This window comes from Cydia strobilella, chromosome Z, assembly GCF_947568885.1.
Source record: "Cydia strobilella chromosome Z, ilCydStro3.1, whole genome shotgun sequence".
Classification (NCBI taxonomy): Eukaryota; Metazoa; Arthropoda; class Insecta; order Lepidoptera; family Tortricidae; genus Cydia; species Cydia strobilella.
In genome coordinates, this window is record NC_086068.1 from 3,298,712 (window position 1) to 3,312,817 (window position 14,106).

Sequence of the window (14,106 nt, forward strand, 5' to 3'; positions counted from 1 at the left end):
ACTTTTCATACATAGAGATTTGGCTCCTTTATACATTCTCCATGATTCTCATGTATAGGGTGACAGTTCAGTATAGTATGAAAAAATTTGTTATAATGAAATTCCGCAACATGGCGCGTGATCATATATTCCTGGTCAGGCTTTACATTTTCAAAATATGATTTTTAGCATTCTAATATTTCCTGCTACGGTGATCACATGACATGTATATATTAAGAAATGTTCCTGTTATAATTTTAATAAAAGCTTGAAACTTTTTTTTGTGTTTTCAGTTTACTTTCGTCATGCAGCTCGTTTCGCGAGTCGCAGTACAACACGGAGGAGCAGCAGGACGACGGGTTGGCGTCGCTCAACGGTACGTACAAAGCGTACGCTGCGATCACGCTGCGTTTACGCAACGAGTTGCACAGACGGCGTGTTGAAATATCGAGTAAACTGTGTAAAGTCGCACTAAACTATCTCTGCATTACAATATGCAATGACAAAGTGTGGCCATGTCATCATTAATAGTCATTCTTAATGACACTCCCCAACTTTGTTCTATTCGAGTCAGTGCAAAGTTAGTTTAGACGTACTCAAATTTATTTTCGATTTAGATACGTTTTTTAGTATTTTGAAATAAGGTTGTTGACAGTTTTTTTTTCCTATTTTGTTACCAAGTTTTTAAGTGTACAGTCGCCATCAGATATATCGGAGCGGCCGAGGTGCTCACAAATATCTGAACACGCCTCTATTGTCAAGGCGTTTAGTGCGTGTTCAGATTTTTTTGAGCACCTTGGCCGCTCCGATATATCTGATGGCGATTGTACCTATACACGCTAAAAACTAAAGTGCAATCCCGCGGATCAACCCCGAAATCGCGAAAAATTTGGCTGTTTCATACATTACATATTGGCTGGTACATTTTCTATGGGAGGTTACATTTCTTTTTTCGCGATTTCGTTGTTGGTCCGATAGTAAAAGATGCTCAGTATAATCCCAAAACCTCCCTGGCAACGGGAATGCACTTATTTTTTAACCACACACAAGGTAATACCAGTTATTAATTATTCAAAAATAAACAGAAATTTTAGATGATAATTTGAAAATGTTTGAACATGAGTGGTAACAAGATAGGAAAGTTACTATATAAGAAATTCACTGGTGACGCATATTGGTACCTTATTGTCTGCAATTTTTTGCAAAAAATACTTAATTAATACTAATATGCTCGACATTTTAATACGCCGTAGTGTATCGCAGCTCCGTTTGGACAAAAAACTATTTTTTTTACATAAAAGTGCTGGGTGCAAGCAACCGGCGAGATGGTGTGCTTTAATAGTAAGTGGTGGTCGTAATGGGCGTGCAAAATTAATGATGCTAGTATAGATTTTATATGCACTATAGCTTGACCACAACCGCTGTGCCGCTCCTTAGGTATGCGAGCGGCGAGACGGGGGGGTCGACACGACGACAGACTCTTGTGTGTCCGTGATCTTCCCTGCCCGCACCCCGCCTCCCCGCGCATACCTTATGAGCGGCACAGCGGTTGTGGTCAAGCTATACCTGCTGAATGTATATAATATACTGTGATCATGAGGAACCTGAAAGATTTTAACCATGCATTCCTGATGCCAAAAGAAGGAAAAAATGGTCAATTTCGCCAAAAAAAAATCTTTTTGTTTTTTTAAATCATAAACAGTTATTATTGGTAAAACTGTCAACAAAATTAATTTTTACTTATTTTTTTTTTGTAAAACCTATTTTTTGGAAAGTGTTACTTGTCACTTTTTGACATTTATCAATAAGGATTGTAGCCGCCGTGCAGGTCTCGACGACAAATAAAAAGACTTCGATTTGATGTAAACGTGTAAGCATATAGGTGCTGGTTGCTTTACAAGGTACAGTTGACGGAAACGGTTAAAGGTGTAGAAGTGGTGGTAATAGTATGGAGGCTGATGCGAAAGTGATTTAGCTAATTTTGAATGTTAAAATGGTAGTCTAAATTTAGGTGCCTCTAATTGGCCGCGATACAGGTTATGTGGAGCGCTCCTATTGGTGCATTTAAATAAGCCTACGCATAGTAAGCGAGCCCGACGGCTGCGTTTAGCTACTGCATTACAAATAAGAGGTTGCGTTCGCAACAAGGATATTTAGACTACATCGCATAGTGGCAACATCGCCATCATAGAGGCGTTTTTCACTAAGTAACAATAATAAGTTTTTGGCATAAATTTTCATTTTTGGTACAAGTTTTTATCGCTGACTGTACTTTTCTTTTCACAGGCAACTAATACTCATCGAGACAATTCTAAAAACCCCGAACACAATTAGGTTGCGTTGTTTTATCACAGAGTTTCTATGGCCACCTCCTGTCTCCATCATCAGATCAGCTCGATGGCACCATAATATTGCATTGTCACCCGACTTACATATGTATGCAAATTTTCAGCTTCATTGGAAATAGGAAAGTGGGTCAAATTTAACTTGCAAAATTTGACCCGTACATACATAGGTACATTGCAAGATGATAAAAAGCTTGTATAAAGATGTTTTGTTTTTTAATTTATAAACTCTGAAACTAGGCGAATTCCAGAAAGGTTTATAGGACATTTTTTTCTTTAAATATGATCAGGAATACACTGTTAAATTCTTGATCGGTTTCCTCGCGATCGTGTATAATTACGTTTATATGTTTAGAATGATTTTGCAAGCAAATTAATTTTATCTTAAAAATAACATACATCTACAGATATGCAAACATTTCGGGATGTTCTCGAAATATTTTTAAGAAGCAGCCGATTTCAATCCGTATACAACCACAATATCCACAAAAGCCAAATATTATATAGAAATCATAATCATTATAACATAGCACATCCATTCCGATCACTCGTAATATTATTAAAAGCTTGACCAGTAATATATGATCATTGTCAAGAGGGCGCTGTTATTCTCATGTATAGGGTGACAGTTCAGTATAGTGTGAAAAAATTAGTTCCAGTGAAATTCCGCAACATGGCGCGTGATCATATATTCTTGGTCAAGCTTTACCATCAAGCACATTTCAAATGATTACTAATCTTCGAAAATACTATTAATAAACAAATAGGGTATATTACGCAAAACTCTGCATAGATGGAGCCGCTGGCACATTCAGAGGGTCTACTGCGAAATACGAAAATCTAAATTTCGTTATCTGCCTCTCTTCTTGCATATTCGAACGATAGAGAAGTAGATAACGAAATTTAAATTTTTGCGTTTCGCGGTATGTCCCTGTAGACAAACCACCTGGATGCATCAATGTCATATTTATTCGCAACAAATTATCTGTGAAAACTTGTCACAAAACTTTTTAAGGGGCCCACTGATTATCAGTCCGCCGGACGATATCGGCCTGTCAGTTAGAACAAAAATTTAACAGTTCCGAACAACTGACAGGCTGATATCGTCCGGCGGACTGATAGTCAGTGGGCCCCTGGGCGTAGTAAGTGCAACTTACTCTATGGTTAAGAATATGCGCTAGAGCTGCACTCTTGTGGCAGAATATTGCAGTAATACTCCCTATTAGAACATAAATGTAAGTTAGCTTTGAATTACCATTTTGTCTAATTCGATATTATATATTATCATTATCAATTTATCATTGAAATGTGCTTTCGAAACATATTTTCGGCATACAGTTCAAGCGATGTTAAAAAAATCCTTTACTTTTATTTGATTAGAATATTCATAATTTAAAGGATTTTAAACCAGCTCATATCGTCGCTATACTTACTCAACCTCATATCTGCAACAATCATTTGATGGAAATGTCGCTTTTCTTTCATTCGGAATACGGGTGTTTTTGTCATCAAATGAGTGTTGCAGATACGAGGTTGAGTAAGTATAGCGGCGATATATGACTGTATAATGTCTTATTTATTGACAATGAATGCTTGCAAACAGCAACCCATGGAGACTATATAAAGGAGCCAAATCTCTATGTATGAAAAGTGTCCATCAAAAAACAGTAATTAGGCGGCGCCACCATACACCGAAATACTACCAAAAACAACCTACGTAATTTGGTCGGGTTATTTGTTGGTTCATGTTATACTCATGTCCCAGAGCCTAACTAGCGCCACCGGAGAGATTAGGAACTATTATTTAAAGCTGAAAGCGGTCACTTTTGCAACAATTCTGCCATAAGAGATTGGCATCCTTTCTATACTATCCATAAGCAACCCTTTTAACTGTCCACCGGTGGACCTTATTTCACCTTATGCCTTATATAATAAGGTCCACCTATGGACAATTAACAATGTGGGCGATGGTATCTACACTCGAGAGCAGTGAAAACGGGTCGCTTTTACATTAACTCAAATACAAAGCTACTCGTTTAAATTCCTCTCGAGTGCATTTTTGACTGCGTTCATTTCAAGTCTTAAATATGTTAAAGCGATTATGTGACGGTTTAATTTTAATGTGAATCGTTCGTTTCTTACTTCCATTTTGTTTTGTCAAAATTATTCTCCGCTTCCGCGATTGGCTTCTGTGTATATGTTACTTTAGATTTTTTGTTTACGTGTCCCATAAATATTTATTTCACAATATTATATTTTCTTAATTTGCTTGCGTATTAGGAGTGAACATTTGACGATGTATATTATTATATAATATTGTGCATTTATTGGATGTTTTTAATTAAAAAGTGGTGTTCATTTTTCATAACATTTTACTGTCTTGTCTACTTGTGCCTATAAATTGACTTTCGCCACAAAATAAATAATTTCATATAATAATTCACTCTCTAATAAAACGCGTCTATTACAACAAATATGGCCACTAGGTGGCGCAAGCGCGAACAGGTGCCCGTTCCGTAGCGGTGCGCGGCAACTACTATGGCTAGACACCAAAACTGGAGTGGGCCGCGTGTACTTGAAGCGACGCGACGAAATCGCGAAGTGAGCCACGCCTGCTATCGGATAAAATGCTTGTAGAATTCTTGCATATATTATTTAAAAATGTTGAATAATAATGTAATAGGCTATTATAACTCAATGTTTTGTGCAATTGAATCTTTACTCGGCTAAAATAAAGATGGCATTGCAAAAATATGAATTAAGATCCAATAATAAGGTAATATATATAAGAATAGATAGAAGTAAATGATAACAATAAATGCGCAATTTTTTTTTATAAAAGTTTAGTCCCCGGCAAGCTCGGCCGAATTTTACCTTCCCGTACACACGGAGTTTCGTTCTCATTTTAAAACTCCGTGTTGCATTGTAACGAAACTTTGCACATACAATGACATGAGGTATATCTAGGTCTGTAATCAGTTTATATAGCTCTAGTATATAAAACAAACGAAATAGAGCACAACAAGTTTTGTATAAAAAAACTTAAATTTGCTGTATTTTTTTTACTACGCTATCTGAAGTTACATAAACTAATTACAGACCTAGATATACCTCATGTCATTGTATGTGCAAAGTTTCGTTACAATCCAACACGGAGTTTTAAAATGAGAGCGTAACTACGTTTGTATGGAGAACCGAGCTTGCCGGACACTTAAATTAAATGTATATATTATATGAAATACTTGTTTATGGGACGGTTTGCGTCGTATTCGGCTTGATAACGAATGCTACGATGCTTGTTCTTTTTATATTATTTTATATTTTTCAAATGTCTATATATCAAATGTGACGGACAGACCGACATTGTGATGTGCTAAAATGGATTTTCGGAAGCAAATGAAGGTTTTAGTCCGCCGGACGATATCGGCCTGCCACTTAGAACAAAAATCAGTTCCGAACAACTGACAGGCCGATATCGTTCGGCGGATTGATAGTCAGTGGGCCCCTTTGCACTTCACAATACGGACATGTTATTTATAATACAATTAATGTAAGTATTGATAATGATATTATATGCATCCATTATTACCCGACTGCGAAAAGGTTTGTTTGATAAATTATTAACATAATCGAGTTTTTTTTTTACATATAACGTGGTTTAAAAAAACAAAAGTGTATGGTAGCTATTACAGACAGACCCTCTGCGTCTCTCTCTTAAATTGGCTTATAGTAAACTTAGTAACTTTTAAAATTCACATTTATACGCTCAGTTATATGCTCAAGAAGCACAGTTATACGCTCAGCTATATGCTCAAAAAGCACAGTTATACGCTCAATTATATGCTCAAAAATCACAGTTATACGCTCAGGTACTGTCGCTACATCAGAAAAGAAAATATGCAAAAAAAGATAAACGATTTTGTCCACACAACAGACACAATTGTAGAGAACTTTTTTCAAACACAGATCGAAAACATTTAAATAAAATTCCAATAATTTTTTTCCACTTCTAGACTAAAACATTAATGGACAATCTTTTTATTTTGCTCGTTATACTTTAAATTTTTATAGTTTGAATCTCTCCTCATTTTGGATGAAATAAATACGAAGTCACATCATCATCATAATTTAAGAGCATGGCTCTAGTCGGTGGAGTATGCGCCAGTTTCTTTAGGTCCCTGTAAGACACGACATTTGCTTTCGCTTTCAGTTGTTGTGTGTAGTTTACGAAGTCACAATTGGGGCCAAAAAAAGTATGTATTAATCCGAGCCACCAGCGTGTGTCCGTGGGACACGGAAGAAATTCAAATCCATCCAACATTATTTTCGTTTCAATGACGGTGCAGCCCTACCCAACTCGTCTACCTTTAACATGTACTAGCGTCGTTTTCTTGTTGTTGGTCATTTGTTTTTTTAATAACTACATTTTTGATCGCCAAATCAGGAAAAGGCTTATCGAAGTGTCATCTGGAGCATAGCGTTATACGGGTGTGAAACGTGGACAATGACACAGAGGGACAGAGAAAGACTTGAAGCCTTTGAAATGTGGTGCTGGCGGCGGATGGAGAAGATTAGTTGGACCGAGAGAAAATCTAGCGAGGAAGTTCTTAACCTTGTGCAGGAGAGGAGGTCCCTGTTGCAAATCATTGAGAACAGAAGAGGGAAGATGGTTGGGCACCTGTTACGACACGACGAATTCATAAAAAATATTGTGGAAGGGAAAGTAGAAGGAAGGCGGAAGAGAGGGAGACCAAGAAGAACATACATGGACCAACTAAAGGAAAAGATAAACGTCGTGACGTATCAGGCGGTCAAACGAAAGGCTCAGGAAAGAGATACATGGAAATTGCTCCACCGACAAGAGCTAGGCTCTTAAATTAATGATGATGACATTTTTGATAAATAAATATTTAAATGTCGTAATATTCAATAAAGTATGTATACTCTGTCTAGCAATTTCCGTCAGTGGAAAAGAGCGGTAAATTTAAAAAATGTAGCCGCGAACGGTTATCGTCCCATTGAAAATTTGAATTACGCGCCTTTTTTTACAGACAAACTTGTTTGACCGGCTATATGTAATTTTCTATTGAGTTTCTAAATTGCCATACGTGTTAATAAATCAGAGGAAAATTTTTACGATATACGGTGAAAATACGCAAGTAATGTACGTAATAGGAAAATTTATTTGTACAGAATGAAAACAAAAACCGGCCAAGTGCGAGTCGGACTTGCGCACGAAGGTTTCCGTACCGTACCATTACGAAAAAAAACAGCAAAAAATCACGTTTGTTGTATGGGAGCCCCATTTAAATATTTATATTATTCTGTTTTTAGTATTTGTTGTTATAGCGGCAACAGAAATACATCATCTGTGAAAATTTCAACTGTTCATGAATATCACGGTTCATGAGATACAGCCTGGTGACAGACAGACAGACAGACGGACAGCGGAGTCTTAGTAATAGGGTCCCGTTTTTACCCTTTGGGTACGGAACCCTAAAAAAAAAACTGACAAATAAGAATACAATATAACCAAAGAGGATATAATATTATTGAGCGGTACTGTCATAGTAAATTTTGTAACCACAGTAAATTCACTGCCATCTATCGACACACTTTAAAACTTAAAATGAAGATTTATAAAAATACGATAAAATGTATTTAAATATGGATAAATGATTTTTTTTATTTGCATTAATTATTTTTATTTTGACCCATGTTCTTTCACTGATATGCGTTAAAATTGTTAAATAACAAACGAAACCGTCAACGCCCTCTATACGAGAGTAGGCCAAAGGTAGTAGCGACATCTGATCGAGAATCAAATTTTCTTGATTTTCGAGGCACGTTTTTTCCTTAGACTGTATCCATCTATTACGGAGATATCTATCTTTGATATAACTAAAACACGTATAGACATGTATTCTGCCTTTGATTTTTTTTTCCGGTTTCTGATTTTCGCAATCGGGTGTATTTGTATGTATTACTTGTTAAATAGTATGTTTGTTTGTTTGCCCGCCCTCAGGTGTATAGCGATAGGGTCACATTTGTAAGTATACGCGGTATCGCGTAGAATATATATATCTATACGTAACTATATATATGAAGCCCTTATTAGAATAATGTTACAGTGCCATTTAAGTGGTGTACGGATTGAAACGAATTCATTATGTATACTCGTTTGTTGCAAAACAAAATTACGAAGATTCCTTGTGATGAAGAATTTCCGCCATTAATTCTATAATATCATATTTTTACTACATATGACACAAGTCTTGAAATATCTCTTCTTTCAAAAACATTACGAATTCCATACATGAGAAATAAAACTATGAAAACGGATTATATCGCGTATATTGAATTTATAATACATCCCGACGTTTCGAACCCTTTACAGCTTTCGTGGTTAACGGGTGACTGAGGAAAAAAACTACTATTCGATACAGTTAATATTAATGATAACATTTCTCCTAGAAACATCAGGCCTTACACTCGTCTGTCGTACAAAATATCCATAAAATCGAATATTTAGTATTCAAGAATATTTTTAGACAAGCAAAATGTTTATTTTCAAAAATAAAAGAATGTTTCCTTTAAGCAAATTGAGCTATATTATTATTTAAAAACGGGTCACTCACGTATTATTAAGTCGAATAGCTCGACATGTTTCGGTCCAATTTACGAGGACCGTCTTCACGGAGACACGACACGTCTTCACTGGTCGAGGGCCAAAGCCCGACTCGCCCGGCCGCTCACGACAGACGTGCCGGCGACGTCACCGTTGCGAGGATGGCTCTACCCTCCGTATTGCGTTTGTCAAATGTCGGATGTGAGTGACCCAGTTTAAAATAATCCAATATGTTTGAGTCTCACGGGAGTTTTATAGTTCAAATTGAGCTAACTTAAGGTTTTGAGTTACTTTTCCTCCAGGGCCCATTCATTCTTTCCACACTGTAGTATTATGACTATTATGAGTAATGAGTATTCCGAAGGTTTTGTGCAGTAGAATAGAACTGTTTTTCTTTATAGACTATGTTGGCCAACATATATATAAAGAAAAACAGTTATAATTTTAGATAACACTAAATTGGTAGTGCATTAACTTTTGTGACAAGCGAGTATGCGTGTTTTATAATCATAAACTATAGTAGTGTGCCACGTCTCAGAAAGCTAAATTAACGTCAAAACGGTGCATCAAGTTAATCAATAGTAGTTTATGTGACTGCTACATAATGAAAGGCATTAAAACTCGAGTGTGGGTTTATGAAACGAACGTAGTGAGTTTCATAATAGAATCACACGAGTGTTTTAATGCCTAATTATGTACAGTTACATACACTGCTTTATCTACACACATATTATAAACTTTCTATGATATATTCACTAACCTCATATTACAGCCGACATTGGGGCATAGTTGCTCTCTGGCGGAATTCGCGGATATGAGGTGGCGTCTCCGAAATATCTTTATCGCACATTTTACACAAAACTTTTCCTAGAGTTACTTTAAAAACAACAAAACAAATTATTTTTTACTTACAAACTAATTAAAAGATAAACTGCACGTCAAATGGCGGCAAAGAAAACTTTTTCACGCATGTCACGCATCCGTAGTTTTTTTTAAATTCAGAGACATACTAAAGTGGGGGTCGATTGCCATATCTTTCGATACCAACTAACAATTAAGCGAGATTTGTTAAATTTGTATGCAATTGACATTTCATTTCGAATAAAACGTCATCTCGACTGATATTAGAATAGAGGTCAAATCAAATTTCTTTGTTTTTAGAGATGTTCGAAATTTGAATAAAATAATGTTATCGAAATCGATGTTATTATTTAGCAATAATAACATTTTCACAGATAAAAAATTTGCTGTAGCACAACAGTTTATCTTAATGTTGGCCATTATTTACGGATTTTGAAGGCATCATAGAGGGTTTATGATATGTGTGTAGATAAAATTATTAAAATTACTTCTTGTGCCAAAGTTACTATAGTAGCCGCGATACCAACTTGGCGACATAGGTTATAATGCCATCTCTTTCACTCTTGGATAGTCTTGACAAGGGTAAAGGAGGTAGTATTATGACCTCAGTCGCCAGGTGTTGCGGTGAGTATATTTTCTTGTATTATTAAATATTGTTTGGGTAAAAGGAATGTTCGCACTCCTAAAATAACTACCAACAGTTTTCTGATACAATGCATTGGGAATGCTGCCTGTTTATGCATTTAAATAATCTTTTTAATACTTGTGACGTTTTCAATCAAAAGGTACCACATTGTCGCTTGTCGATAAGGTTGATTTCTAATTGAAGCTATATGGAAATAGCGCCTTACTGACAAGCGACAATAAGTACCCTTTTGGTTGAAAATGGCACAATTATTAAACTTTTGTGAATGTATTTATGCTGTTATAAATGGTAGTGTATAAGACGACCGGTCTGGCCTAGTGGGTAGTGACCCTGCCTGTGAAGCCGATGGTCCTGGGTTCGAGTCCCGGTAAGGGCATTTATTTGTGTGATGAGCACAGATATTTGTTTCTGAGTGATGGGTGTTTTCTATGTGTTTAAGTATTTATATATTATATATATCGTTGTCGGAGTACCCATAACACAAGCGTGGGACTTAGTCAATCTGTGTAAGAATGTCCTATAATATTTATTTATTTATTTATAAATGTTAATAAAAATTATTAAGGAGTTGTTGTGTGGTCAAACTTCCGTGTCAGTAACATAGTGTTGACACGCTTAGGTATTTATTTTTTATTTGTATTGGGATAACAAGTGGTAAAAAACTGCCATAAATTAAATTTGTAATTTTTTGTTTTACCCCATTTTCCTCTCGCTCTGTTAGACGGCCGTACTCACACAAAAATTGTATAACATCATAGACATAGAATAGTAATTATAGACATGAAACCGAGCGACCAGGGGTAAGAGAAAGACATATTCATGTATTGACAGGTTAATGTATGGCATCATAATCCTTTTTCTCTTTCACTCTTATAATTTTCGGTATTTCGCCATCGCCTACCTATGCTGCCATAACCCGACCATGAAAAAAAACCCGGTCGGTGATAAGGACAAAGCATGGCACTATTTTCTCTTTCCTCTTATAGGAATCGCAATAAGACTATCTTTCTCTATCAGAGTGTCAGGCCCTTGTATAACATGGAGTTTAATAGAAACAAAAAAAAAGTAAACATAGCAATTTACCTTTATTTCTCCGTAACAACACTTTTAAAGAATAAACATAGGACACCTAAAGTTCACGGTCCTTCCTATAGGACTAATGAAGTTCGATGAATTTCAAATCATCTTCAATAGGGAATATTACGCGAAACTCTGCGTAGGGGGCGCCACTACCACAATCTGAGGGTCTATCTCGAAACAGGAAAATCGAAATTTTTATTATCTAACATCTCTGTCACTCGTGCATATTCGAGCGATAGCGAAATTTCGGATTCGCGTTTCCCGGAAGGTCCTCTGTAAACAAAACGCATTGATGCATAAATGTCATATTTTATTATCTCTGAAAACTTGTCAAAAACCTGTTAAAGGTACAGTATGTATAAGTTACTCTATGGTTTACTTAAAAGGCTAGTGCTGCACTCTGGTGGCAGAGCATCGCAGTAATATCCCCTATTGAAACAGAGTTGTTACCTTTGTTGTGTTTCGTTCAATTTTCAAACAAAGCAAAACCAACTCTATTTCCTACGCTCGAGATATAAATTTCACTGACAGGTTTTAGATTTTTCTCTATATTATGCCTGGGCCTTAGGTGGCTATGCTTTAACCATGCATTTTCTATTTAGCTTCACTTTACATATGTTATCCTTAAATAGTCATAGAAAACTAAACCTTGTTTTTATATTCCAGTAAAAAAAAATTGAAGATCGATTGTCCAACCATCCTGTTATCGTCATACAGTCGCCATCAGATATATCGGAGCGGCCGAGATGCTCACAAATATCTGAACACGCACTCTAACGCCATGACAATAGATGCGTGTTCAGATATTTGTGAGCGCCTCGGCCGCTCCGATATGGCGCCAGCATAGGTTTCCACCGTCTCTCATTTTGTTTTATGAGATTTGGCTTAAAAGGCGTGGCATTCATGCTATAAAATTCCAAAAAAAACAAAGATTTGCAACAATAGTAATGTCGACTATTTTTTAGAACTGTTTTCATTTTATAGATAGACACGTAATTATTGCAAAAAAAAATTATTTTTTTTATTAATTTTTAATAAAAAAATCGACGATAATTAGTTTAGTATTTAAATATCGCGCAAAAACGCTCCAAGCTGTCACGTGATCTGGATGACGTAACGATGTGATAAACAAACGACTGTCAGTGCCAGAGGACCACCAGGTTTGACCACTTGTCTGTGTGTGTTTTTCACGCCGTGACGTCACGCGCTCCGATTTGCGTTTCCAGTCACGTGATGCTGGGCATTATTTTAAATACTTTGAATTATTTTTAATTAATTTATTACGCATATGTATGCTTACAAAATATGATTTTCAGCATTCTAATATTCCTTGCTATGGTAAAAACATAAAATTTTATATATTCGCGATTCATGTCAACATCCCTATTCTAGGGATTGACAGGTAAATCTATGCTGGCGCCAACGACCGGCCATCCCTATTGGTACAAAAGCAGGATGAGTGCGATGTAAATTGGCAAATCGAAATGTTGTTTAATGTCGGAAATATAAAAACATATACCTAATTAGCGATACTAAAATGCTTATTAATTTTGCAGTTTAGCCCATTTTTCGGTTTTTGTTTTAATCGTGTGATGTTTTTACGTAGCTTAAGTGATTTGTTTTAATCGAATTCCTAAATAGTGTTGTGAAAACAACATGTAATGTGTGTAAATATGTATTGGGTGATTGTAAAACTTTCAAAGTCCTTTACATTGAACAAAAATAAATCAACTGATCCAGGGCTATGGAGGAGTTACAATATTAAACGTTTTAGGACCTTTTAAAACTACAACTAACTAACTACTGTTAAATAATTCCTTAACAACTAAATTGCATATGTCGTAAATATATACCGATTTAGAAAAGACGTTTAACATTTTATAAAGGAAGTCATAGATTATAAGTTTGACGGACTTGCCTTCGGCTCGTGCGATAGTCTGTGGCATTCTTTATTTAGACAGCCAGCCAGTAACTACGTATAAAATATTTAAAATATTACTTACGTAGTTACTTCGCTGCTTAAATGTAAAATAATTTGATACTTTATCTGTATTTTTTAAAATTAAAATTGAACTTAGAATATAGATTCCACTACCCTAAAACAAATAGGCGTGAACTTAAAAAAAAACCGTATGTACTTCTTGTAGGACATAATTTCAGTAAACGCCATATATTGTGTTCAGGGGGGGCGCGGGCTCGGGAGGCGTCCTCCGAGGGGTCGCTCGCGGAAGCGACCCCCGACACGGATGAGAGCGGAGGCGCGGCAGCGGGGGGTGAACACAGGCACCGGGCCAAGCGCCGGCACAACCAGCCAGAGCAGAAGGTGAGTGTGCCGTGTGTAGGACATGGGGTCGTTTACTAAGATCACATGATCGAGAGCGATGAGGCTTAGCATTGCTCAGTAAGTTTATGCCTAAGATAAATGGGATTTGTATAGGACGTTGGGCTTTTGTTTCCATTATACAAGTTATTGTTAAATAAGTGGTTCTACGCACTATCCAATATTGAAGCGATCTTCGTATTTTTCTACTGCTATTGTGTTATACATACATATCCTCCGAAGTCCC

General features: G+C 36.3%; 1 protein-coding gene across 1 annotated transcript in view; it reads left to right on the forward strand.

Annotated features, from left to right (window-relative positions):
- The window catches only part of LOC134754577 (tyrosine-protein kinase Abl), a 93,756-nt gene that overhangs the window by 70,197 nt on the left and 9,453 nt on the right, over positions 1-14,106 (forward strand). The window contains exons 12-13 of the mRNA XM_063690894.1: positions 273-355; positions 13,723-13,862. Of these exons, the coding sequence (XP_063546964.1) occupies positions 273-355; positions 13,723-13,862 (223 nt within the window). The remainder of the gene's footprint in view (positions 1-272; positions 356-13,722; positions 13,863-14,106) is intronic.